We start from the raw sequence: 27,150 nt of genomic DNA on the forward strand, positions 1-27,150 counted from the left end.
TAGTAACATCCACACACATACACAAGTTGATTACGAACCAGAACTTCCCACTAAAGACAGATACAAAGTTCTCAAAGAGAATTTAATCAAGACCAAGATTTGTGATTCCAGTTTGGTTTGTGTGATGCAGTTAGTCTGAACTATTTAAGAGATGGCTGGTAACGACATGCACTAGAAGGTCTCACACTGAAAGTTAACCACAAAAAGGGTTTATTTTTAATATCATGTACATCTTTACTTCTGACTTGATTCAGACTTAGATGTAGAAGCTCTCAATGAAGAAAGCCGGCGTCTCTTTGCAATCTGCTCCTGGCGTTTCTCCTTGGCTTCCTAAAAGCATGAAGAGAGTACAGAGATGTTACACTTAATCAAGAACCTTCAAATGTCTACAAACAAACAAACTAGAGAAAATACAGCTTGGAGGAATGGATTCCCAAAGTCAATAAAGCAAAATGGTCTCCCTTCTTCACAGATCAGAAGAATTCTACAAGTATCCAAACCAGTACACACCCATGTCTTTAAACAGTATGCATCCAAAATAATAGCTCACAACATATGAGAGGTGTATCTATTCTCATTTCCATCCTGAAGTCATGAAACTCAGTAACTATTGTGCCAAATATTCCAACAGTACTGCTTCAGCAGTACTGCAGTTTTAGGAGCAAGAGAAAAAAACTCATCCAAACAAGAACCTCTTTGCCAAGTTATCGTCCATTGAGATGAACTGCTGAATCCTGTTTCTCCACACTATCACTCAAATGCTTGAGCATCTGAGTTAAACTAGGATTCACTGAACTAAAATTGCTACTGAAGAAGTTATTTTCACAGGCTGTAACTATTTGTTGTTTTCTTTAAAATAAGCTCTCAATTAAACTAATGGGCCTAGTTAAGTTCTATTGCACTAGGACTGGCAGAAATAGACAGAAATATCCAAACCCCCCAACTGACCAGCTATGTTTATACTCATGTTTAGGCACTCATATTCAAAATGAACTACGTACAGAGCACCTATAAGCATACAGTCAAGTTTACAAAATTCCTTGATTCTGGGTATGAGCTATGTATATAGCTGAATTAAAATGGCAAACACACCTTCATTCTCTTGGCCAAGAGCTTTGCGTATTCTGCTGCCTCCTCCTTGTTCTTCTGAGTGCGTTGCTTCTTCAGAGCAATGCGTCTGCGCTTATGCTGCAGCACCCGAGGAGTCACCAGCCGCTGGATCTTAGGAGCCTTGGTTCTGGGTTTCTTTCCTAAAAAAGTATTACAAATCAGAAGTGGCAGACTATCTTCCAAAGAGGCCACAGGCCTCATCTAGCAATCTTTAGAGTAACTTCCATTTACTATTATGATAGCATTATTTAGTGTACTACATATTATAGCAACTTATATGGAGTTCAACATCTTGACAAATTTTACAGGGAAAATGATCAATTAGTTTAAGATGCAGCATTAACAATACACAGTCCTAATGCTTATGATTTGTTATCAGCAATCAAGTGTCAATTCCTACTTTCTCAGCAGGTCTCTCTGTAGTAACTCCCCCTAGACTTCAAAGTTTTAAGAGTAAGGGTACTCATTATCTATCTTTCAGAACAGTTTTCAGTGTTAAAAAGCGAGCTACAATTTTACACAGGTTTGACATGGTTTATCCCCCAAAAACCAGATCTACATAGTCCACAATGGGCAAAAAACCCACACCACCACAGAAATCTATAAAATTTCACTACTCAGTGCTGACTGACTTGAGCAGTCACAAGCAAGAGTCTGATGTCTACCAGGATCACATTCTTAAATGGACAAAATAGTTCCTATGATGCAGTCTTTTCCCCAACAAACTTTCACAGTGCCCCACATTTTATTGTGTCCTTTCTGCTAAAAATCTGCACCTTTTTCCTTTTCCCTGATCAAAGGCAAGAGAACCCAAACTTAGTCTCTTACACTACAAGAGACAGACAGTAAGCAAAGCAGTGCCCTTCCAATAAAAGCTTATTTCAGAGACTGCCATAAACAATGGGGAAAAATCTTACCATCTACTCTATACACTGCTTTTTTTCCTCCCACAACATAAAAATGTTCCACCTTGTATTTAATCTTGTTCTAATAACAACTACTGTTGGGTTATTCTTAGAATAATAGTCTAGATTCTATCAAACATTTAAAAACAAACTGTGAAAAACTAAAAAAATTAAACAGAAGAGGAAGAGAGGGGTGAAAGAAATGAGGCAACCAAGAAACTCTTCCACAAATTGCAGTGGACAAAGCTTAAATATAGTGAGTGTAAACTCCTGGACGTGCTATTAACTGTGCTTCGTTCACTGCAGCAGGCTGGACACCCTCTTGCCAGTAATTACGAGAAACCAAAGAACTGAATAACGGCAGTTCTTACCCTCTTTGTTCAGAGGCTTCCTCACAACATACTGGCGAACATCATCCTCCTTAGACAGGTTGAACAGCTTGCGGATCCTGCTCGCCCTCTTGGGACCAAGACGACGGGGCACAGTTGTGTCCGTCAGCCCAGGGATGTCCTTTTCACCTTGGAGAATGCAAGTTTAAACATGCCAATTACCACTACATCTACTGAGCACCAGCTTCAGTAGCAAAACCCTAAGTTTAAAATACATAAAAATTCAAGATAATACTATACAATCCTTAGGGTTCACCTGCCAATAGCACCACCCCAGCTACCCTTGGCTGGTTTAACATGATCAGATTGCTGGCAGCAATAAAAAGTCCTTTAGTGACCAGTTTTAGCATTATAAGAATGCAATGCCCAGAGGCAATCTCAAGACACACATTCACACTCTAAAGCTGGGACTGCATTTGCATTCCACCCTACCAGCCACTAGCAAGCAGGCTACTGCCTACTTCTACTTGTTTCATGCAGCCTCTTACCTTTTTTCACTATGACCAAGTTCAGGACACTTAAGTTGGCATCAACGATGCAGCCACGAACGGATTTGCGCTTTCTCTCTCCGGTCCTTCTGGGGCGGTAGCAGGAATGGCCCTTGCTGAGCAAAAGGCGGACGCGTCCATGAGTCAGGACACCCTGCTTCATGGGGAAGCCTTGCTTGTCATTGCCACCGCTGATCCGGACAACATATCCCTGCGACACAGAAACACAGTTCTTAGCTGCCCTTGTCTCTATTACCTCAAAAAGTAGTAGGTATCACAACACAATGGATGCTCTAAACAACCAAGTACCGTGTCCCTGATTCAGCAGAAGTCACTGCCACTGCAAACAACTGCTTTAACCAACACCTCTGCAATGCTCCAGGAATTTTACTTGAAAGATGTAAAAAATACTTCTGCATACCAAAATTTACATTTAGTGATTCCTATTCATTTGTAGTTTTGTTAAAGTTACACCACACAAAATCTTGTCCATAATTATCTAGCTTTTCTTTAATCTAAACCTATCTAATGCCTGTTATCACAAACTGGAAAACTGCATAGAACACAAGACTGTCTGGAGTAGGGAGATAGAGGTAAAAAGTAAAGCTTTTATAGCCTGCCTTGCAAAGGTGGCAGCAGAAAAGATCAACTTCCTTAAATCCAGCTGCACTGTCTGTATTACCACTGAGCTATTCCAAGCCCATCCACCAGGTCGAGCATGCTTTTTTCCATGTGTTAGCAACAGTTTAAGCACAACAAAGTCAGTTTCCAGCTTGTTCAGTAAAGAAAGGATCAGCACTTTTACACTGCAGATTTAATTTGTCCTGAATACCATGACAGCATTCATATGAAGAACAAGAAAGTACTGCAAAGGGCAACAAGAAACTCCAAAACTCAAGGCTCTAAAGAAGAAAAATGAAAAAATTTTATTCTGATAAATCAAAGTACCAGAACAGGCTAGCCTAATCACTAATTCTGTACATACATAGCAAAAGAAACTTTCAAGATAACTGCCAAATGTACAGCATACAACCGCTGTATCACGACAACTGCGTACTGGAAAAATTTTGTAATATAAGCTCCTCAAATACAACTCTGACACACCCTTCTGCTTTACTTACCTTCCACTCCTCACCAAGGGAATCAGCCAGGACCTCCGTGGCCATCCGTTTCTCATAGAATGTTCTCAGCTTGCGCTCATCATCCACTTCAATGAGTTTCTGGCAGCCAGTGGCTGGGAAAGAGATGTTGAGCTACCACAGAAAACGGTAAGAAAAAAAGACAGATACGGCTGAAAATTCTGAGCCATCTTAACAAAAGATCAGTATTTATTTACCTGCTGGTTTGATCTCGACATTTGAAAGCTGTAATTCCCCCCTGCTTCCACGAACACTCACCAGCCACAGCCCATCACCACGGCACTCGGGGTGCCGAGCCAGGGAGGACTGTATTCGGCCACTCTGGGCTGCACAACTCGATCAGTCGCACAGAAAACTGACTATGGCAGCCGGAGCTCAATCACGGAACTGCGAGCAGAACAAGGTGAGGGCAGCAGAAATCTGTGCCCTCCTCTTCCTGGAAACCCCCTCGTAAGCACAGGCCGTGTTAGCCACTAAAAACACTTCACGAGAGCGGCCCCTGCCGTGGGTGATTCTTGGGTGATGGTGACCCCAGCTCCCCTGGGGCTGCTGCGGAGCGCAGCGCTCGGGGGGCGCATCCCGGCACTGCTCCTGAGCGCGGCCAGAGAACAGCGCATACAGCCACTCCTCGCCAGGCCCCACTACCGGCTGCACAGGCCTCTCGCTCGCAAGGCCCTTCCGAGCGAGGAGCGGCCGCTCCGGAGCCCGGCGCTCCGCTGGCCGGTGTCGGGAGAGGCCCGGCCGAGGGAGCGGGGCCCGCGCGGCCGCCATGTCGCCCGCTGGCAATCCATTCCCATCCGTCGCGCCGCGGGGCTCTAGCCCCGCCGCCGGGGACCATCGGCCGGCGGCGGCGGCCCCATGGGCTGCGGCAGGGCCATTTGCGGCAGGGGGGCCCGGGCCCCCCACGGCGTCGTCCCGGCCCGGCGCCGCCTCACCTTCATCCTGCTCAGGCCTCGGCGCCGCGGGAAAGGACCGCACTTCCGCCCGCACTGCCCACATACACCCGCAACTCTCGCGAGAGCGCCACCGCCCGCGCCCCGCGTGACCGGAGCTGCCCTATGGCGAGCGAGGCTGCGCCGCCGAGGGGCGCGGTCGGGGGCGTCTCCTGGGGGCGTGTCTCGGCCCCGAGCGCCTCCTGCGCTCTCACCATCCTGCCAGGCCGGCCGGGCGGGGGGGGCGGCGGGAAGCTGGCACCTGCCCGGGGGGGCAACATCTGAGGGGGAGACTGCTTCTTCTGATACTGCTCGTGCAGTGACGAAGTGCTCCTTAAGGACAGCATGTGGAGCCGCACGGAGGGGCTGGGGGGGTTGGCGCGCCCACCCCGGGGCTAGGGACACCGGCACCGGGAATAGGAAGCGACATCCATACGGGACGCACCGGCTTTCCGGACAAGGCGCGTTTATTGCGCGACCTGACCAGCGCTGGGATGGGCTATCCCGGTCCCCCGCCGAGGCCGCTTGTCCGGCACTTTGTGCGCGCAGGCGCACTGGCGGCCGCTCTTCATCGCGGGGCTGGAGCTGACTGCTGTGCTGTCTCCAGTTCTGGGCTCCTCGGTACAAGGAACAGAAGGGGCTACTGGCAAGGATCCGGCAGAGGGCTACAAAGATGATCAGGGGTCTGGAGCATCTCTCTTATGAGGAGAGACTGCAGAAGCTGAGCCCGTTTTGTTAAGACTAGAGAAGACTGAGAGGGAATTTCATCAATACATATAAATATCTCAAAAGTGGGTGCCAAGGGAATGGTACCAGACTCGTTTCAATGGTGCCCAGTGACAGACATGGAGAAATAGCCATAAACTAAAACATAAGTTCCACTGTAACGTGAGGAACAATTCATTGAGGGTGGCAGAGCACTGAAACAGGCTGCCCGGGGAGGTCAAAGATCCTCCCTCTCTGGAGACACTCAAAATTCACCTGGACACGTTCCTGTGTAACCTGCTCTAGGTGACCCTGCCTTGACAGGGGGGTTGGACTGGATGATCTTCAGAAGTCCCTTCCAACCCTAACAATTGTGTGATTCTGTGGTATTTCTAAGGAGTGCAAGGGACGCGGGCGGGCTGGCCACGCGGGTGAAGGATCTGGCTCCTCAAGGGCGCGGGGCAGCGGGAAAACAGCGCTTCAGCCCGCCCGGCTGGCCGGGGTCCCGCGAGGCAGACTCAGCTCGTCCCCTGGAACGAGCCTGCCGGAACTGGGCCTGTCGGCCTCTGCCCGCAGGGGCCGCCCCGCGCCCGCCCCTTGCGCGGGCGGTGCGGGGAGGGCGGTGCGGTGGCCGCCCCGCGGCGGCGCTGGGCCGGAGGGCGGGCAGGGCCGGAGGGCGGGCAGGGCCGGGCGGGCGCCATGGGGGCTCTGCTGTGGTGGGACCAGCTGCGGGCCGGCAGCTCGGAGGTGGACTGGTGTGAGGACAACTACACCATCGTGCCCGCCATCGCCGAGTTCTACAACACGGTGCGTGGCGGCGGCCGCTGCCCGGTGGTGCGGGAGCGACAACCCCTCGGAGCCGGGGCGCGGCGGGTGGGCGAGCGTGAGGCGGCGGCAGGGTCCGCTGCTGCCCTGGGGGCTCCTGCTGCCTGCCACCTCCGTCTCCTGCAGGGTTTTCGTGGAATTGTAGCTTGTCCTTCTATGGCTGCCTCCTCCTTTTGCTTCTCCACTCTCTGACATGCCTAAAATTAAAGAAAAAGAAGAGATTTGGTGTTGCACGTATAAAATGGGAAGGTTTACTAGTCATACTAGCCATACTACTACTAGTAACTAATGTGCAGCAGTCCCCCTCCTCGTCTGTGCCGAGGGGTGGCCAAGCCCAGAATTTTTGGTGCTGGATTGCCCGCGTCTGGTACTCGTCTGCTAGACAGGTGGCAGCCCCTTGACAGCTGCAACACTGTGATGGGTCAAGGTAAAAACACCTTGGTCTTTGCAGGCAAAACTGGATTTCACCCAGGTATGGGAGTTTTCAGGAACGGTTTGCCTTAAGGTTGCAGGATGAAGTCAAGAGTGTACTTTTGGGAGAAGAGATAACTGTTTAAGGAAGTAGGTGAAGAAAGGAAGGAGAGGGAAGAGGAATAATGTAATTTTTGCTTCATTCTAATAAGCTGTGGTTTACCCCTGAATCCTGTTGCACCTTCTCAATACATTTCAGCTGCTGGAAATAACTTAAAAAAGCCCAGTCCCAGCAACAGAGCTGAGCTGCCCTGTGCCACACATCTTGGAAAGGGAGCAATGCTCCTGACAACCTGTTGATGTAAAGAATTGTAGTGACAAATAGGTACACGACAGTAAGGGGCTTTCAAGTACTTTGTCTTTCCATGAAAAACAGGTGTCCAGGAGCAAACCTGCAAATGTCCAGTGTCTTTTCTGTTCTATAGATGCTTTGTCTCTTCTACTTTAAAACGTGCAGGTTTTTCTCTCATATTCCATCCTTTTCTGATTTTTCTCTTTCAAGCCAATGTCTAATGAAGAAAGAATTAGGTGTCTGTCTTCACTTACTGGAGTCTGTATAATGGGAGGTGCTGCACATACAGAGCACATAATTCCATGGTGCATGGTGTACATTGTTTTTTTCTTTTACTTTGCTGCCAAGGACCTGTGTGTGGTGGCTGTGGGAGAATTCTGAGGGGGTGTGAGGGAAACTGTCAGCTTTTTTTGTGTGTCTGATGTCACTGTGTAAGAACCAAAAACAAAGGGAGGAAAATGTCAGAATAAAAAAGGTTATTTGAAGACAGCAAATGTGTTTGGGAGCCAGCTATGCAGGGGGATGGGTATCCATCTGACTGTATGTGCTTGTTCAGTCTAAAGTACAGTTAATTTTCTTCATGGTCGCTTCTGTGGGGTGATGTTTTGTGCTGGAAATAATTCAGGAATGTTTTCGTTTACTGCTCAGCAGCGCTCCTCGGGTCGAGGCCTTTTCTGCTGCTCACCGCACCCCACTAGTGAGTGGCCTGGGGGTGCACAAGGAACTGGGAGAGGACACAGCTGGGACAGCTGATTCCAGCTGACCCAGGGGATATCCCAGGCCATATGGCATTGTGGTCAGCATATAGAACTGGGGGAAAAAGAAGGGAACGGTTTGGAGTGATGGTGGTTGTCTTCCCAAGTCACTGTTACACGTGATGGGGTCCTGCTTTCCTAGCAATGGCTGAACTCCTGCCTGCCCATGGGAAGTGCTGAATGAATTCCCTGTCTCCCTTTGCGTATGTGTGCAGCTTTTGCTTTACCTATTAAAGTGTCTTTTTCTCAACCCACAGTTTCTCAACCCACCCAGTTTTCTCACATTTACCCTTCCAATTCTCTCTCCCATCCTGCTGCGAAGAACATGAGCGAGGGGCTGGGCAGTGATTAAACCACTAAAAAGTTGCTGGCAGGGATTAAACCACAACACTGTACTGAGCTGATTAGCCGTGGTATAGAAGTTTGCAAAATGCTAGAAGCTGCAGCTGTGTCCAGATGAATAACTGAGGTTCCAGACAGACACAGAAAAAGGTTTGCCCTGAAGTCGGTGGGAAAAAGAGGCCGTGTTGAGGGTAGTCGTGTTTAGCCTCTCATCAGTAGTACAGAGTCATTATAAGGGTTTGATTTTTGTATTAGCAACTTCTGAAAATTGAAGCAGTGACTTGAAGTGGATTGATGCAGTTGTGCAACTGTATCTGCATAAAAACTGATGCTCACAAGACAGTTGGGAAATTTTGGCCCTACTCTAACAGGGGTCTTAGGTGACACCTAAATTTTATTCCTTTTAGGATGGTTCAGTTCTGACTGACTCAACCAAACCTCTTGAAGTGTCAGGAACCATTCTTCAGCAAACCTGAATCTGGTATCTGGGTCGTTAAGCTTTAGATTAAAACCTTCCTAATCCACATTTTAAACTGTCACAGTTGAGGTCAGAGTTGTGGTTAAGGTCTCACGCAATATTCCTGTAAGCACAAAACTAGAGCAGCTTATCTGTAGTGTATTTGTAAAACATTTATTTATTCTGGTGGGACTCAAACCAAAGCACTCAACACACTTAAATCAGTAGTAGAGTATCTGTTTATAGGTTTTGAACAAATTGATCAGACTAATTTTTTAAAACATACACATAGACTGATGTGATTTTGTCTAGCTAGAGTGATTGAGGACATACTTTTTCAGTAAAGAGGCCACAAAACACTGTGGCTCAAATTGAAAGTATAGTTATAGGAAAACTATCTTTTTTTTCCCCCTTTTCTTTCCGAAATGAATAAAGTAATGTGTCCTGATGCAGTATAACCCTACTCCAGAACATAAACAAATGCTTCCTCATGATCAAAATAGTTTACTCTCTGAAGAAATATCTACAAAAAAAGCTGTTGTGTTTTAAACACCTGAAAACAGTATTTTTCTCCGGTTGTTAACAAAGTCAGTACTTAGCAGTTCAATATGTTGCATTCAGTTGTGCTTGTACTTTCTTGCCAAATTTCCATTTAAGAAGGGAATTACCAGGGTTTTATTTCTCCTTTTGTATTCCGTAGTGGCATGGAGATAAAAGTGTTAAAAAGCTGTGAAGTAGTCTTAGGAGTGTGAGAAAATGCTTGTACCTTCTCTACTTCATGTTTTTTATCACTGAAGATTTTTATAGTGTTTGTGAATGGCATGCTCATGTACTGGGATATAGAAGATACAAACTCTCTGATCTCACTGAGAGCTAGTTCAGTTCACTTTTGCATTCTGCTCACGAAGAGGTAGAGCAGTAAGTTTTCCTCTGGTGGTTGAATGCTGCAGCTGCTGTCTGGGAGATGTAGCTGATAGTGAAGAATACAGGAGCTTTGGTAGGACTGCAGGAAACATACTGTGTCAGGAGTGGCCACATGTGAGTGAAGTTCTGTGGTCATGATCTGAGCAAGCCTCTGGCATTCTCCCTGTCCAATAGGCCTATGTGCTGTATTCTTATCATATACTTAACTAGTTGGAAATTAAAACTAAAGGTGCAGAATTATATGAAGCCAAAGGATGGACTGTTATTGATGGGCTGCTTGCCTTTTTTCTAGAACTGTAACTTTTAATCATTGCTTTTTGCAGATCCTGAAGGAAATTTTCTCTATTACTCATGTCAAATTTTGCACTTAAGAGTGTGAGCATTTCAATTGTACTCTATAAAATCATGCAGGCCAATTTATTATGTAAAAAATTGCACACGCACTTTCTGAAACCTTACTTTCTGAAATCATACTATAGTATTGAAACTTACAGTACTAAAATTATTTCAACTTCTAAGATTTTACGAAATCTTCCTGCTGGCCACTGCAAAGATTACAAGTCATGATCAGGCTCCAGTTTGCAAGGGTTTTCCTGCAGTTGCAGGCAGGACCTTAGCATGAATGGTAATTCAGTGCCAGAGGAGCACTAGCATAGGACCGAACTGTTCCCTTGCTGGTTCATCTTTAGTGTAAATCTGCATTGCTACAGCTGTGGTAAGCAGATCTAGTGTTTCCTTTGTTGTCTTGTTCCTAGGCAGAATAAGGACTTTCTGGCCAAACTTTTATAGACTGTGATTGCCTGTTCTGATTTTCCTCATTGGTCAGTTTCAACTGTAGAGATGGAAAAGTTGTCTTCCAATCCACTTTCTTTATAACCATCTATTTTTGCCTATTGACAGCTGTCTTTGGCCTAACTGTGTCTAAAAGCCAAAAGTGCATAGAGCACTCCCAGTCCCCTAGAGGACTTGTTCATATTCCATCATCCCTGCTGTCACCATGTATGATTCCTGCGTGCCTTGGGGTGAGGGGAGTCTTCCTGCTCTGTGCTTGTGTCAGTACTGGGATCCTGATCCATGACTGTGTTCCCAGCATTGCTGCATGGAGTTGTGTGTTTTCTTTTGTGAATGGAAGATGCTCGAGTGAGCCTCTTTCTTTGAACATATAGGTTGCTTTACATGGGTTAAGCAAATTGTTCTGCCTCTTAAAATCTGTTCTCAGATTGTGTTGAATGGTGGACAACAGTAGCTGAATGAACAAATTCATATGTCGTTCTTGAATTATTTCTCCACTAGATTTTCATTAATGTCAGTAAAAGTTTGTAAGTCTCTGTGAAGAGGTGATCTTTCCCAAAGGAGTGCTCTTGCCTCAGAGTTGTTTTCTACATCAACTTTATGGAAATGTTGCCGGAGGTGATATTTTTCTTGTGCTGAGGCTAAGCAGGCAAACGTGAGAAAGCTGAGGCTGGAGAACTCATTCTATCCCCTGCCCCATTGTGAAGCAGCAGTAGAGTCTTTTCATAGCTACTCAGTTATAGTGCCATGCCTGGCCCTCAGCAATGGCAGCTCCTTCTGGGGAGAACCAAGTGATCACTACCAGTGTGACAGCTCCTGCTAATTGCCAGTAAAGTATTTTCAGTCTTTAACTAGAGAATCATGCTTTAGGCTGTTGGTAGGCAAGACAAAACATAAAACGTGTTCAAATCTTACATATTAAATTACAAAAACCTCTAGCAATGGTCTGAATTATCAGCTTTTTCACCTTCCTATAGCTAGTTTCAATTCATATTCAGTTGTTTTTGTAATGGAGAACCAAGAGAAAAAAAGAAATGTAAAAGGACTTAAACCAGGCTCTCTTTGCCCTGCACAAAAAGGTTTCTAACTGTTAGCTTAGTGTCGTATTTCAGACCTTCCTCATAATAGCTATTGCTCAGTAAATTGACTTCCAGCTTGTCTAGCTCTGACTAGTGCCAGTTCTAGTGCTTTTTCCATGCTAGGCTTGACAGCCACTGAGAGGACAAGTTGCTGGTCTGTACATCCTGTTCCTCAGCTGCTTGCTCTTGTATGCCATCTGAATTGCAGCAGTCTTGAATATTTGTAGATTCTTAATAAAATTCCTCTGGGAATCAACTTGAAATGTAGTTTAAAGATGAGTAGCTGCATTTTATGTTGATTGAAGTTTTTATGCTGTTATTTGTTAGTGATGTTAAACAGAACAAATTGATGCTTTTGCAAAAACAGCTAAGCACCGAGCTAGGGCTTCACTGGATGCCAAAATGTTGTTATTATAGATGTCTTAGAAACCCTATGGATATTTAAGGTTTGTTTACTTTCTGTCTTTGTGAGACTGTGTTATTTTTTTTCCTAGATAAGCAACATCTTGTTTTTCATTCTACCACCCATATGTATGTGCTTGTTCCGTCAATATGCAATCTGCTTCAACAGTGGAATGTATTTAATATGGACTCTGCTAGTCGTGGTTGGTAAGTTGATTAGTCTGTTTGCCAACTCATGTGTGAATTGAGAGAGGAAATCAGTTCTTATTGCTTGCATTTGATTGTTTTGCAAAATAAAGCAATCTTGACATGTACAGAAGAGTTTGCCTGTACCTGCATAAAGCTGAAACAGCCATAGTTTCTGAAAGGAAAATGCCTTTTGCAATTTGAGGTTGGTGGGAACTTTGGCCGTAGTTCTGTTCCCTTCCTATCTTTTTGCATACTTTTCTTTTTTCATGTTTGGGCTTACTCTACAGCAGTGCTGACCCTCCTTCCTATGTTGTCATTTAAACGAGAGCTGAAAGAGCCAGTGCAACTGAAGAGGGTAATAGGTTTTGCATTGTATTGAGAAGGGCCAAAAGCTGAGCTGTTTTGTAGATGTGAGATTCTGAAGTGTGTTCATTCCTGGGGGCACTTTAAAGGAATAACCAGAGCACTCTGGGGCACTGTGACACTTTCCACCTGTAAACCTACATGATCGAGTAGTCATCAGATGCTGATTTTTATCTTTGTCTTACCTATTCTTCTGCTATTGAGAAAATTCAGAAGCAGCATTTGGCTTGTGTTCCTTAATTGATTTTGCATTATACTTTTCCACATGATGTCTCTTCATATACATCTGTGTTTTTAGTAGGAGCTGACATCTTCAGCTACTACTTTTGTGAAGTGTTTGCTTTATAATTAATGAGAGGCCGATGACCTGGATTGCATCTTAGGAAAGTTGGCATTTGTCTTCTGGTTTTATTTTTTAATAATCTTTTCTCGATCAAATGGTATCCACTATTTTCTATGAAGTTCTGAGCATGAGCAGTGTGTTTTGGTCTATTATGGTACTGCAACTATTTATATTGTCTTTTGATTAATTCTTCCAGGAATTGGATCTGTTTATTTTCATGCCACACTCAGTTTCCTGGGCCAGATGCTGGATGAGCTGGCTATTCTCTGGGTCCTGATGTGTGCTTTTGCCATGTGGTTCCCTAGGAGATACCTGCCCAGGGTTTTTCGAAATGACAGGTAATCATACAATCATGCATGTACACTTTCAAGTTTCTTGAAACTTGTTGTGCTAACACCTAAACCTGCACATAATGGCACTGAGTTATCATCCAGCCTTACCACTGCTGCTGCTGTCTTTTCTCACTCCGTTCTCTTATGGTTGCTTATATTTCAACCCATTTCTTTTTTTAATTCCTGAGTCTACAGTTGCTGATGGCAGGGTTTGCACCCTGTAACTTCAGGTATTGGGATGAGGTGACTTGCCTCTGGAAGAGTCTATTCTTGTTTATTCCAGGGAGACCTTGACAATGAGTAGTTTATATAAGTTACAGCTAATGTAAGAGAAGCCAGCTTTCACTCTTCCTTTTGTATATCCTGAAGTGTAAATACAAGTGGACTTATGGAAGTCAGCTGAATGGTCATCTGAATTTTTAAGGCAGTGGTTAAGGCAGTGATTGTTCTCTCTGAAGATTGCTAAGACTGGTTTGTTTTTTTGTATCTTTCCTTGACATGTGCCTTATTAGAAGCTGCTAATGGAGGGTGGGTGAAGAGAAGTTTGCTGCCTAGATTGACCATTCCTCAAAATAGCTTGCACTGGGAAGAGTGTACTTTTAATTACTCTGTACAGCGTATGTGTATGGCCCAGTTCTCTTCAACAACTTCATTAACAACTTGGACATAAGACTTGAAGGAAAACTAAGTAAATTTGCTGTTGACACAAAATTGGGAGGAGCTGTTGACTCCCTGGAAGGCAGGGAGGCCCTGCAGAGACCTCAATAAATTAGAGGAGTGGGCAATCACCAATTAGATTAAATTCAACAAGAGAAAGTGCCGTATTCTGCACCTGGGCAACCCTAGATGGTTGTACAGACTGGGGAATGAGATGCTGGAAAGCAGTGCCATGGAAAGGGACCTGAGGGTCATGGTTGATGGCAAGTTGGATATGAGTCATTAGTGCCCTGGCAGCCAGGAGGGCCAACCGTGTCCTGGGGGGCATCGCCAGCTGGTTGAGGGAGGTGAATGTTGTGTGCAGTTTTGGGCACTGCAATATAAGGAAGATATTAAGCTCTTAGCATCCAAAGGAGGGCAACGAAGACGGTGAAGGCCCTTGAGAGGAAACTGCATGAGGAGCGGCTGAGGTCATTTGGTCTGTTCAGCCTGGAGGAGTCTGAGGGGAGACCTCTTTGCAATCTTCAAAATCTTCATGAGGGGAAGCAGGGAGACAGGTGCCAATCTCTTCACTCTAGAGATCTGTGACAGGACTTGAGGAAACAGTGTGAAGCTGAGTCAGAGTGAGGTTTAGATTAGATATCAGGAAAAAGTTTTTCACCCGAAGACTGGCTGGGCACTGGAACAGACTCCCCAGGGAAGTGGTCGCAGCACTAAGCCTGTCTGAGTTCAAGAAGCATGTGGACAATGCTGTCAGGTACCTGTTATGATTCTTGGGGTGTCACGTGCAGGGTCAGGAGTTGGACTCGATCCTGATGGGTCCTTTTCAACTCAGCCTATTCTATAATTTTATGTGGTTTAATGGCTTTGTCATTTAGTATATCTGCATATTGCAGCACAGTGCTGTTATAGAACACCATCAACTTAACAAGCAAACAGGCTTTACTGGGGTCTTTTGGTTTATGGTGTGACTGTTAGATGTTTAGTTCAAGTGAAGAAGGATTCAGAGTCTTGAATTTATGTGTAATTTATGTAAACTCTGTAAATTATCTCTCAGAAGCCTAAAGGGGCTGTTTTATTTCATCTGTCACTATCTTCTGGTTGTGCTGAGTGTAACACCACAGTCTTGGCCCACAAGCTTGTTGTAGGGGTTTTACGTTAAAAAAAACCCACCTCACAGATTTATTAAAAGGGGCCTTCAGTTCTTTTATAACAGGAGAAACACTACGATGCTTCACAGGGGGTCAAAATAATACACTTTTACTGGCAAATTTTGGAAAATAAAGGAACTTGACAAAAATTTCAAAGAAGTGTTCAATCAACATAGAGCATTTCACAAAGCACTGACTTAGCAAATTCCAACCCATCCAGGTTTCAGTTACCCAAATCTCAAGGAAAGGAAATTAGGAGAAGAAGAAAGAAAGAAGGGGAGGAAAAGAGAGTTATAGCTACCACCCTAGATCCAGCTACCAGGAGTCCAGGAAGCAGCAGGGCCACAAGTATGTGCTGGCTACATGATGCTGCTTTTATTGTTTTGGACTTCTGTGACCATCCACCCCAGGTGGGGCTTCCATTGTGCCGGCCATTCTCGGGCTGGATTAGGGGCTCCAGGGGGTGTGGTGTGGGCTGGATTAAAGGCTCCAGGAATGGGCAGAAGTATGGAGCGCTGCTCCTGGTGTGCCAGTGGCTGGCAGCTGCACCAGTGGCTCTCAAGGAGGTGGGGTTATGGAGGGAGCAGAGCACAATCCCACCATGGCAGAACCCGATCTGCCGCCCTCCCCTCCCCACAGAGTTGTTTCCAGCCAGTAATAACTTTTTCGTTGAAGAATGATGACACAGAACTTTTTGAGGAAGTATAGTGCTGTGTGCAGAGATGGATTTGTTCATAACTTATTGTGGGAAGAGGAAGACTGGACTGTGGTCTTTGTTTTGAAGCCAGTGATGAGTGTGTGTGTGCGCACACGTGTGTAGAACTGGCCAGCACACTGGCCAGCAAAGGTTTGTGTATATGATTAACTGCATTCACATGCAAGTCTGTGTAAGATCCACATCCACTCTATGCGTGTTGTCATTGCATCTCCTAAGCACAACTAGAGAAATCTAAATTTTGTTACATTATTAAGATAATTTTAAGGTTTCTGGTTTTAGCAATTATAAGCTTTGAATTAAGAGCAGTCTTTCTGCCCCATAAAAACCCTATTCAGGAGCCGTTTTAAAGCTGCTGTGGGTGTCCTGTCTGGAGTTACCACCTGCCTTGCCTTCATTAAACCTGCCATCAACAACATCTTGCTAATGAGTCTGGGTGTTCCCTGCACAGCTTTGCTTATTGCTGAGTTGAAGAGGTGAGTATATTTCTCCTGAATGCAGCATGATGATACACTAGATCTGGCTTCAGTGCTTGTGATAGCAGATCAGAAATGCTTCTTCCACATGCAAGAGCAGATCTAGTATAAACTTGTTTAGCAGTTCAGACATTTTTGTCAAAGATTTTTTTTTTCCCCTAGGCCATTACACTAGGTCAGTCTTCTGTCTTCTTGCAACATACCTCAAGCTGCAAACTGATCTAACGCAAATCTGTTTGTTTATTGTAGAATCAGAGCAAGGGTTTCACTTCATAGACAGCATTTCTTTTGTATAGTGTGCATAAGGGTGAGGTGGTGGCATGATTGCAGTGTGAATACTAGTGGGAATGTGGAGCAAAGCCCAAGCGTGTGTAGAAGATGTTCCAACTCTCGAAGTTGTACTGTGAGTCTTACAGCACTTCATCTTCTGCCATGGAGAATATGGAGTCAGACTGACAAAGATAAGGTTAATCACCAAGTTTCGGAGGATAGCTATCAATCAGTACCTTAGAAACCATAAAACCAGAATGCAAATAGAAAAGAACCTGAGACTGATCTTCACATTTTAAAGAGATCTTCCATAACACTGATACCAGGAACTGTCCAGAAATGTTTTTTTTTTTCATCTCTTCAGCCACTGCAAAAAGGACTAGAGGAGTGCTAGCATTCAAACTTGTCCTTTTTCACCTCTTCTCCAGTGTCTGAGAAGGATTTCACAACTTATGTTGGCTCTTACATATTGCATATGTCCATCAAAAGAAATGAGTTAAGACCAAATGTCTGCATTCTGACTGCTTCTGTTAGAACAAAGATTTTAATGTTTGCTACATTACCCTGTTCTGCCACTGCTTCACTCTACAGTAGACGCCTCTGCTAACAATGTTTCGTAAAGGTGTTCATGAGTCTTTTCTCATCAGACATCCTACTGCGTATTTCTGTGGTCAAAGACACTTGGGAAACAGCACCAAAATTAGCTGTAGACAAGAAGGTCAGTAGCTGAAGAATGTTGGTGGTGTCTCATTTTAATGACAGCACAAAGGAACTACTGACAGGGCCTAGGGACATCTGGTTATGGCACTGGATGATCCGTGTGAATTTTCTGTCCATATGAGTTTTGCAGGCATGAGCTCCTGAGAAACTTAAAAAGACAAGTAGCTAGTGTAAATACTGTTGTTTTAAATCTAGGAATTGTTATGCCTACAGGTATTTGTTTTTTAAAACTCCTTCTGAAAGGTCATATGTTATTAAAATGTGTCTTTTTTTTTAGAGAATTAAAAGAAGATAGACCTTTTTGAATTGGTGATTTAAAAGGGACCTGAAGTGAAATTGGAGCCCTCTCTAATTGCACATTGGGATGATGTAATACCTATGATATTTTTGGATGAATTCCTAAGTGTAAAAACCAAATAAAAATTTGGTTTTATTTTAAGCTATGCTGATCCCTTGGAAATTTAAATGAGATACATTCTTTTAAATCCCGAGGTGAGGAGTCATTTCATCTCCCTTTGCAGGAGAAAAATTAATTTAAGCATTACTTAAAATGCTTGCTGTTTTTCCATTCTGTTCTGCCATAGCCAGGAGGGGACCACACAGACAAGTCTTGTCAGGCTGCAGTGAAATTTTATCTTTGAAACAGGTATTTGGGGAAGAAAGGAGAAGTTTATTCTGTTCCACACTGAAGTTTTTGGTGTTTTAGACCAAAACTCACTCTTGTTATTCCTGTCCTGGTCTTGTGTCAATCTTTTACAGAATTCTGGTGTGTTTTCAAATGAGTATTTTCTTCCTCACGTTTATCTTTGATGAGGAGATAATATTGTCACAGGAGAGCATTATGTTCTTAAATGCAGACCTGGTATGATAGGCTAGGAAGGTCTGTGGCTAGGAAGTATTGTGGATAAGGGGTATCAAAAGAACAAAAGGTAGTCAAGTGTCCTTGAAAGACAAAAGAATTGTTAAACTTTATTCTCATTTCTGTCACAACAAATCCCTTACTGTATTTCTTTAAAAAAAAAAAAAAAGAAGAAGAAAAAAGAAAAATCTCTCCTAGGAAATGGTATTAGTGAGAAAGTGAATGAGTATCCTTTCATTTGCTAGTCCAATCCCTTGAGATACAATGTCATCAAATTAGTAGTGATTTAGTGAGTCATCATCATCAGGCATGTAACTACCTCCATGTGCAGATAGATGCTAGAATATTGTTGCCGAGCTTACTTCTGAGCCTTGAGCAGTGAAGGTTTACCCTAGCTTCGGGTTTGACCATTCATATTCGATTTTTCTACTAGAAATCTGACTCTGACTGGAGCCTTGCTTCATTATCGTGAGTTGCTCACACTTCTCTTATTCCCTTGACTAAAATGTTAAGCCAGTTAGAAGTGTTAAATATTCTTTAGGATAGAAAAGGAGATAACTGTGTTAAAGTGAATCAAGCAGTTAATCAACATCCCAGTAAATTGCACTGGTTTGCAGAAAAGCTGGTATGCTTTTTTCAGGGTTCCAAGATGTTGGAAGATAACGCTGCTGTATACCTGCCCAGTCCCTGAAATAGCAAATGACTGGAGCACGCCAGTGTCTGTAGGAACTCTGATATTTAAATAACTGCCGTTTGTGTTAAATAGGGAACACCGTGCATTGTGTAGAAAAAAGGTGGAAATGGAAGTGCAATGTTTGTGGGATCCAGTGTCTTTCAGATTAGAGTAGGATAGGAGCATGTCGCAGATCTGTGCACAGCAGTGGGAACATGTCTTTCAGACCTTCTGCTAACAGCCCTCTGTTAACAGGGGCCTCTTTCAGTGATAATTTGAGTGATCAGTGCCCGTGTCTATTGATAAATAAAGGAAGGCTACATTTCCAGATGGTATTTGCATTACGTGTCTTCATTGTATTAGAAGTAGTTGCTTTGCAATCCCCTGCCTCCTCAGCAAGCATGTCCCCAGCCCTCTGAAGCACAGTTACTGCAGGAGCTGAAGACTCCGTGATGGATGATCACAGAAAACCCAGGAGTATTAAACAGATCAGACTCTTTTTGCCCTAAGGTAGTCCTTTGCAGAACACCCTGCAGCATCTACTTCTATGTTTATAAAAATATATTCCAGTACCTGGTGATGGTACTGAGCAAACCTCTCATAACAGTCTGTACCATTTCTATGGCTGATCTTGTGTTGGGTAACTAAGCATTCACTTTTCCTTTGAAGCCTTGAATTCTTTGAACTGTGCAGATTAATTGCACTCTGCTCTTGATATTTGAGCTGTGCATTTGAGGCCAAACCTCTTATCTTAAATGGAATGCAGTGGCATGTGTTTGTTTATGTACTTCAGACATGTCCAGGAAAACCTTCATATTCTCCATGCACACACCCTTCCCTCTGTCAAAATGCACAAGTACTCATCTCAGTAGCGTAGTTTTGTCTGTCAAATGTACGAAATTGATCCATACATGTATCTGCTTAGGTACATGGTTTAGTGTCGCGCTCTTACGAACAGTTGTACATCTCAGTGAAGACTGTAAATGTGCCTTAGCATTAGTGGGAGTCTATATAAAGTGCCATCTATGAACAAATCTGAGCACTTGCTGAATGACTGGTTGTTAACTGACAGCATGTGTAACTAATCACTAGTTGTCCTGAGTACCCCTCCCTAGATATGGGAATGGTTTGATGTTTGCCCACCATTTGCACATTGGTGTTACAGACAATACCCAAAACACAGCTACTGATAAAAAGTTTGTTTTGTTACCTCACCACTGCCTTGCATCAAAGCCAGATTTACTGTATGTGAAGTTCGTCTGTTAAGGACATTTGTGGTGGAGTCATTTTAAAGATGGGTGTTTGGCATTGTTTTATAACAACTTATGTTTTTCTTCTCAGGTGTGAAAACCTCCGTGTATACAAACTGGGTCTCTTTTCAGGTCTTTGGTGGATGCTAGCACTTTTCTGCTGGATCAGTGACAAAGCATTTTGTGAGATCTGGTCCTCGTTTAATTTCCCCTATTTGCATTGCGTATGGTAAGTGTTGTGTATAAAGTCCAAAGTTTGATTCAAATGTAAATCAAACTCACCGCATTACCGTTCTGTGCTGCCTGGTGGCTATTTGTGGTTAGTTCTAGACAGAATTGGTAAAATTATAAACCCGGAGGAAGTCTCACACTATTCAGTGTGGCAGATTTAGGAGTCTCTTTGCCCTGATCAAATTCTTCAGACACTAAGTTCATTAATTGTAACTGAATTCCTTGCCATACTGATTAGTAAAAATCCCACAGCGCTGCTCAGCTGAAGCTGTGATTATGAAAACTTAGATTTCCATCAATAACAGTGATGGTAATCCTCATGGTGAATGAGGATTAATGATTAATTAATGATGGTGAAGTAGAGGAACGGTTAAGGGCTTTGACGCCTTTGACGCCTTTTCTCTTTTACTACCCAGCAAATTGTGGTTGCTTACTCAGGGGGCTATATGTCAGCATTTCTGCACAGGTCTGTGAGGTGCAGAGAAGCCAAAAAGCAGGAGCTTGTTTAAACCAGGGATGGGCTACAGCTTTGTAGTTTTCTATATTCTCTATATTTCTTTCCTTCCGTGCAAAGGACAGGCAGCAACTCTATGGGGAACTTGGGGGAATATGGTGAAGGACAGACTGATTTTATAGTGATCTAGTTGACTACTTTACTGAAGTCATGTTACTGATTTTTTTTCTTTCTTCTCCTCTTTTTTTGTTTGTTTGTTTGTTTTGGTTTGTTTTGGTTTGTTTTGGGTTTTTGTTTGGTTTTTAATGTTTCGCTTGTTTGTTTTTTGGGGGGGTTTTTTTGGGGTTTTTTTTGGATGTGTGGGTGTCTGTTCTCAGGCACATTTTGATCTGCCTTGCGGCATACCTGGGCTGTGTCTGCTTTGCTTACTTTGATGCTGCCTCTGAGATACCTGAACAGGGCCCTATCATAAAGTTCTGGCCCAGTGAAAGATGGGCATTCATTGGAGTTCCCTATGTCACCCTCCTCTGCGCACACAAGAAGTCACCTGTGAAGATTACATGAAGTTGACAATGGAATTGACAATTGGGGACAGATTTTTGATTTACATTCAGGCATAGACAATATTTAAATAATGATAAATGACCAGTGTTGTGTTTTCTCTTCTTGCTAAGATAGGTAGCACTTCAGATGTCATAGGAAGAGGAGGGAAGTGTGTTCTTTCCTCTCTTAAGAGGAGAGAGGAAGCAGGAACGTGGAGGCACTTGAACACTAAATGTTCACAAATGGCTTTTCTAGTTCGCTCTGTTTTGCACTGAATGTTTTTGATGTAGCATTTCTCTTGATAAAAGCTCTTTCCAAATACCAGCGTCAAGGAATGATGTTTCTGCAGTAAGTCACCTGTGGTGCTTGAGTCACTTCTTTTGTAACTGGTGGATTAAGGCCTTCTTTGTGAAAGAAGCCAGTCCAAGAAGCTTACGTGTCATCCTGTGTCCTTCATAGGCTCTGATTTTGCTGATAGCCACAAGAGTGTGCTTGAAGCCCTTGCTACTCCCAGCCTGGTGTGGCACACGGGAAGTCTGGCTGAGCATCACAGTGGATCACAGGGTACATGATTGCTTCCCCAAGTACAACAGGAAAGTAGTGTTTGCAGCTGGGTAACTGTGTAAGTGCAGTTAGGCAGTGTAGATGCAGAAGTAGCTGACACAAGTCTCTAAAACTAAATAGGAATTCAAGGCTCTACTGTATTTCCACTGACCTGTGAACATTTAGATGCTGCATATTTCCCTTTTACAGAAATGCCACAGAAATCCCTCTACCTCTGTGGACACTTTTGGTCTTGAATTTGGCACACACACAGAAGTGTAGATACTAACTTCAGTAAGATCTTAGGTCAGCATGGATTGACAGTGTGATTAAACTGCAAAAACTTGTAGTTTTGTGCCTGGCTGCACATGTCATTTGAGAGGTTGCTTCTCACCAATGCATTGCAAAGTGATGTAAAAATAGTCCAGTGCTCCACTGATTATACTCAGGAAGAAAGTGGATAACTGCTTAAAAACCAAGCTGAAGACTTAGATTTCAGTGAGCAGTGAAATGGGATATTCCATCTCGCATTCTTAGGAAAGGACAGATTTTCTGTGTCTTTTCAGCCTGTTTTGTAAAGATAAGGGATGTCTAGGTTGATTTAGTTCTAAGATTAGTGAGGTTGAAGTTTAGGAATGACTATGGTTCTTGTAAGCAATTTGTGCTTAGGCCTGTTTAGAAAACAATGTGAAGTGCAGGCATGTCTTTCAAATATTAGCCATTGTAGCTGCTAATAGCTGCAGTTTTGGAGAAAAAAGGGTCTACTCACATTCCATCAAACTGTAATATCAGAACTGTAAGTGGGTTAAGGCTTTAAATGTACAGTGTTATTAATAAGTGTTATTTTCTTTTTTGTATTAGACCAGGAAATACGATTTCTTCTTTTGCTGACACATCTAAAGCTGTACTTGTTTTTTATCAATGTGAAAATGTACTCTATACAGTATGATCTTTATGAAAGTGACTTTTAGCAATAACTTTGTGGTGATTTAACTTTCAAAGCATTTTTAAAAGCTTTTGTACTCAAGTTTATGCTTAGAAAGCAACAACTATGTTGTATGCTGATTCACTTAAAGCAGATTGCTAGTGGAAAATATGACTGCCTTCTTGAGACCTTCAGAGTGGGTAAGTAGACTACTGTCAGACAACTGCCTGATCATAAAAGCAGCAAAATCTTTCCAGTGGAACAGTGCATATTTATACCACTTGCTAGTAGATTTGAAACGTCTTTTTTAACACGAAGTGATACAATTTTTGTATGTAACCTGTTTGTAAAAATTCATGTTGGAATGTTTGTTATTCTTTGAAACACAGCTGCTTTGTCCTTTTCCTTTCTCTCTCCTTGACTATGAAATGTTCAGTTTCAAACACTTCTCAGGTATTAAAAGTTATATTATTATGCAGATAGGATTGCTGGCTGGAACCCAGCTAAGGTTTCTGATGCCTAATATGGCCCTACTTTGAGTAAGATTTTTTGCTAAATTATTATATAACAATAAGTAAGTTATTTTCAGTATTGCTTGGGAATGTAATAACTGCAGACATAATGTACTATTCAAAATGACTGGAGCCTTCTTATGCAATATTTTGTTTGATAGCAACCTCTGACTCAAAGGGCTCTAATCAGTCTGCTATTAACTGCTGTTCTGCTCTGCAGAGTCTAACTGCTCACAAAGTAATTTCATAATTTAAAAAATCTCAGTGCATTCAGCTATTGAAGAGGTAAATGAATACAGATACAGGCCAAGAATCATCTGTATTTTTAGTAACTAGCCTTCGTATTCTTGATAGGAGATTCTGTGAACAAAGATCACTATGTGTTATTCAAAGCTTCATTGTAGAACTAGTTGGCGTATTCCACTGGAGCAGCAGCTCACCACTTTTAAATGTAGCTACTGCACTTTACATTAAATTAGTATTAACTTCTGTGTTCTGAAAATAGCTAAATTTATTTCAAAGAGTAAAAAACATGCAGTTTTTACATCTTCACAGATTGCCCCTTCAGGTTAACATTAGTACCCAAAAAAGTGTGTGTATGGCATACAGAGGGGTTTGTGCACTGGCTCATACAGATGAATATATATATGCTGAAGTAGCTGTATCATGTTGCAGCAGTATAAAGTGATGTGTATGCACCTGCACGTTTTAAAGCCTCAGAATGCTTTCTTCCCCTACCAGCAGGAAGTGAGTTGGTTCATAGTCTTTAGGTTCAGTTAGAAGTTTATTTAGTGGGATGCAGTTGAGCATATTGTAGATACTGGCATGTGATATCCATCATTCCTTTAATGTTAAACTTCGTGTTTTTTAAGACAGGATGGTTAACTTTCCATGGTGGCAAACACTTTCCCAATTCACAGTCATTAAAAACTCAATAAATAGTATGTAAGGAATGGTGTTGGGCTGGGTTTTCTTCCTGTCTCTGTTGAAGTCTGTATGCTAAATGTTTGTGATTAGCATGTAACACTTTGCAGCATTAATCTGCATTTGGAGTAAATATTGTTTGCTTTTTCATACATGATGTTTCTGGAGAAAAAATGCAGCTGCTAGTATAATTCTTTGAAATATAGTAAGGATAACTTCTCCCTTACACGGATAACAGCAGTTCTGACTCATGGAGGAGGAGGGAGACTGCATTAGATATAAGGCCATTAATTAGTGAGATAGAGATTACTTTGCTTAGCAAACTGGTTCTTGCAACCGGAACAAATACTTGGAAAACTGCAAGCCCATGAAACAACAGGGATGAGTAGCAAGAAATGGCTAAAAATGAATGGCCTGTTGTCATACTTTGAGATTGGCCCCCCTCCGAGAGTCGGGGGCTCAGAGGTGATTGGGTGCCAGGGCAGTGTTCCCTGGAGAGCCAGTCACCATTCATGTTGTTCGCTTCTGCTGAAAAATCATATAAACACAGCACCTGAAGCTGTTGGCACTTTTTCTGTTGGTGTCTGCTGTGTGTAGGTGGACAAGGCCAGGAGGTGGCTGAGCTCCTTCTTCCCCCCCCTCCGTGGGGGGAGGGGAGCCCTGCGGCTCCCCAGCTCTGCCTAGGCCAGAGTTAGAGGCAGCATTTGGAGTGTGTGCTGTGAAGGAAGAGATTCACAGCACCTGAGGTAAGAGGGAGGAGGCTAGGCCCTTTCCCCCCCCCCCCGCAGCTGCGGGACGCTTGGGACAGTCTATAACTGGACCGAGCTGCCTGTGGCCAAGGCTGGGGGGCTTTTACCCCCCCACTGCATTGAGGCTGGTGTGTTTTGTCTGGAAAAGCCCATCTCACATTAGGTTGAGATGTGGGAGGGGGGATGGAACTAGGGAATTGGATTTGGGGACTATCTCAAACCATGACAGGGGGTGGGTTTTAAGGCTCAGCATTGGAGCAGAGCCAAAGTGGACGGGCTAAATATAGCTCGGAGCCAGGGAAAGGGATTCCAGGTGCAATTGGAGACAGACCGAAGAGGGAGGCCTGGAGGATGTCTCTGCCATGATTTAAACGCAGGGCAGCCGAAAACCCAGAGGAGGAATCAACATTTCAGGACACGTACATTGATAAGCTACACTGCAACAGCCTACAAACCGAGGTATGAGACTGAAAAAGACAGATCACACAGCAGACCAGGGAGAAAGGACTCAAAGCTACTTTTTTGGACTTCGTGAGGAGAAAGACTTCAGTAAACAGCTGAAGGTTGGTTAAGGAGTGTTCAGGGGCCCAGAACACTCCCACAAGGGAGAAACTGGTTACTTCCCAGCCTGAAAAGGCTTCTCCTGGACTAAAGTTAAAGGGAGGGGCTTAAAAGGACTGATAGAAATGTAATATATGTGTAGTTGCCTTTAGTTTGTATAGTATTTATTTGTGTAAAATAAATGTGTATACTTCCCCCTTCCCCTATAGAAGCCTCTGGCCTGAAAGTTTCTCTCTGGTGTTGGGATAAATTGTGGGAAGGGGTGGGGGGAAGCCTGGAAATTGGATTTTGGATTTCTAATGTGGCTCAAACTGCCACACCCGTATTTCCACATATACAGGAGACTGGGTCAGAGTGAGTACATCTGGGAGAACAATAGTGTGGATCTTCAGTATAAGACTGTGCTCCCAATTTAAAGGAGTGAGATTATGGCTGCATAGTAGCCTTGCAGTTGCCCCTCCCCTCCTATTTCCCTTTTACCATAGTTCCTCTCGCTTCATGTAAAAGACAATTTTTGAGACATTCATGGGTCCTCATAAGCAATTTTAATCAAGCTTGAAATAGCTGTTGTGTGAAAGCACAGCTGTAATTCAAGAGTGTTACTCACTCCAAATTAATGTCTGTTTCTGTTTAAGAGTCAAAAACAGCTAGTGGCGTAGCTCATATACTATCCTGTCACTCAGTCTGCTCTTATCTGGAGTTTTATTGACATGGTTTCCCAAGGAGGCTAAGGAAACATCATTAAACCATGGCGTTTCTCTGGTCATTTCAGAGCTCCAGGCTCATTTTGATGAAATCTGACAGAGGGAAGGCCTTGGAGACAATTTCCTACAAGTTGTGCAAAAGATGGTCAGATAGGGAAGCCAGGCCACTGAAACGAGCTGTTGTTAAAATAATGGAGAACTTACCCAGGAAGGAAATGCAAGCAATGCCCAAGTTCTGGATTGTCTTGTGGTTTGTAGCAGCTGAAGCATCAGGAGCTACTTACACTTGGAAGAAATTTCACAGGCTTCTGTTCCAGAGATAGAGGAATCACTTGCTGTAACACACACAAAGCAGAGGCAAACCCATTCATGGGATAGTTTTTGCTCAAGGAGCAGGCTGCACGTGGTGGATAATGCAGGAAGATGGAGAAACATGGTGTATACCTCAAGGGGACCTCATTTTTGGGTGAACTGTCCATAACGCTGTGCCTGTATTTGTATGTAAATATTTGTAATATGTATATAGTTGAGGTAATGTATGTATGTATATAGTTCAAAGGTTTAATTTGATAAAGTGTGGCAGTATGGGAAAAAATTAGGGGTGGATAATGTCATAGGTTTTCTTGTTTGTAAAAAAGAAGGGGAAAAAAATCCCTGCTTGGAATTTTTTCCCTTTACCGCTGTGAAAGAAAAGTGTTGATCAAGGGAGAGGGAGGAGGTGGCTAGAGTGAACACACACACAAAAGGACTGGATAATGGGCCCACATTCCAAGCTAATGGGCCTCAGAAGACTGTGGGAGGAGGTAAGTTTTTTTTCCTCTGGAGGTGGCAATTTTTTTTACTTTTGCTCCGACTCTGGGAGGGTGTGTCTGCAGAGAAAGAGCTCAGGGATTTTTTTTTTTTTTTTTTTTTTTTTTTTTTTCCCCCTGAGTGAGTGGCTTCTTCTGGCCCCAAGGGACGTCCCAGTTCATCTCCAGTTCCTCAGGTCCTGCTCTGGCT

At 43.4% G+C, this 27,150-nt stretch overlaps 3 protein-coding genes across 5 annotated transcripts in view; 1 reads left to right on the forward strand and 2 right to left on the reverse strand.

Annotated features, from left to right (window-relative positions):
• Positions 1–193: 193 nt before the first annotated feature.
• On the reverse strand, positions 194–5,642 carry RPS6 (ribosomal protein S6). Its single transcript, XM_064643152.1, has 6 exons — positions 4,967–5,642; positions 4,014–4,145; positions 2,893–3,103; positions 2,387–2,533; positions 1,093–1,250; positions 194–330 (listed from the first exon to the last, which is right to left on the reverse strand). Exons 1-6 carry the CDS (start codon positions 4,970–4,972, stop codon positions 235–237), a joined length of 750 nt encoding a protein of 249 aa, XP_064499222.1. The 5' UTR covers positions 4,973–5,642; the 3' UTR covers positions 194–234.
• ACER2 (alkaline ceramidase 2) lies at positions 5,201–25,658 on the forward strand. 3 transcript variants are annotated; one of them, XM_064643151.1, is made up of 7 exons: positions 5,201–5,754; positions 12,100–12,214; positions 13,099–13,240; positions 16,096–16,233; positions 20,097–20,234; positions 21,068–25,018; positions 25,116–25,658. In XM_064643151.1, exons 2-6 carry the CDS (start codon positions 12,139–12,141, stop codon positions 21,252–21,254), a joined length of 681 nt encoding a protein of 226 aa, XP_064499221.1. In that variant the 5' UTR covers positions 5,201–5,754; positions 12,100–12,138; the 3' UTR covers positions 21,255–25,018; positions 25,116–25,658. The 3 variants fall into 3 exon arrangements, with proteins under 3 accessions (XP_064499221.1, XP_064499220.1, XP_064499219.1); XM_064643149.1 differs by lacking the exon at positions 5,201–5,754 and adding an exon at positions 6,321–6,475; XM_064643150.1 differs by lacking the exons at positions 5,201–5,754; positions 16,096–16,233 and adding an exon at positions 6,316–6,475.
• The window catches only part of SLC24A2 (solute carrier family 24 member 2), a 151,814-nt gene continuing 131,286 nt past the window's right edge, over positions 6,623–27,150 (reverse strand). The window contains exon 11 of the mRNA XM_064643148.1: positions 6,623–6,690. Coding sequence (XP_064499218.1) covers positions 6,648–6,690 — 43 coding nt within the window. The 3' untranslated portion in view covers positions 6,623–6,647. The remainder of the gene's footprint in view (positions 6,691–27,150) is intronic.

This window comes from Pseudopipra pipra, chromosome Z, assembly GCF_036250125.1.
Source record: "Pseudopipra pipra isolate bDixPip1 chromosome Z, bDixPip1.hap1, whole genome shotgun sequence".
NCBI lineage: Eukaryota > Metazoa > Chordata > Aves > Passeriformes > Pipridae > Pseudopipra > Pseudopipra pipra.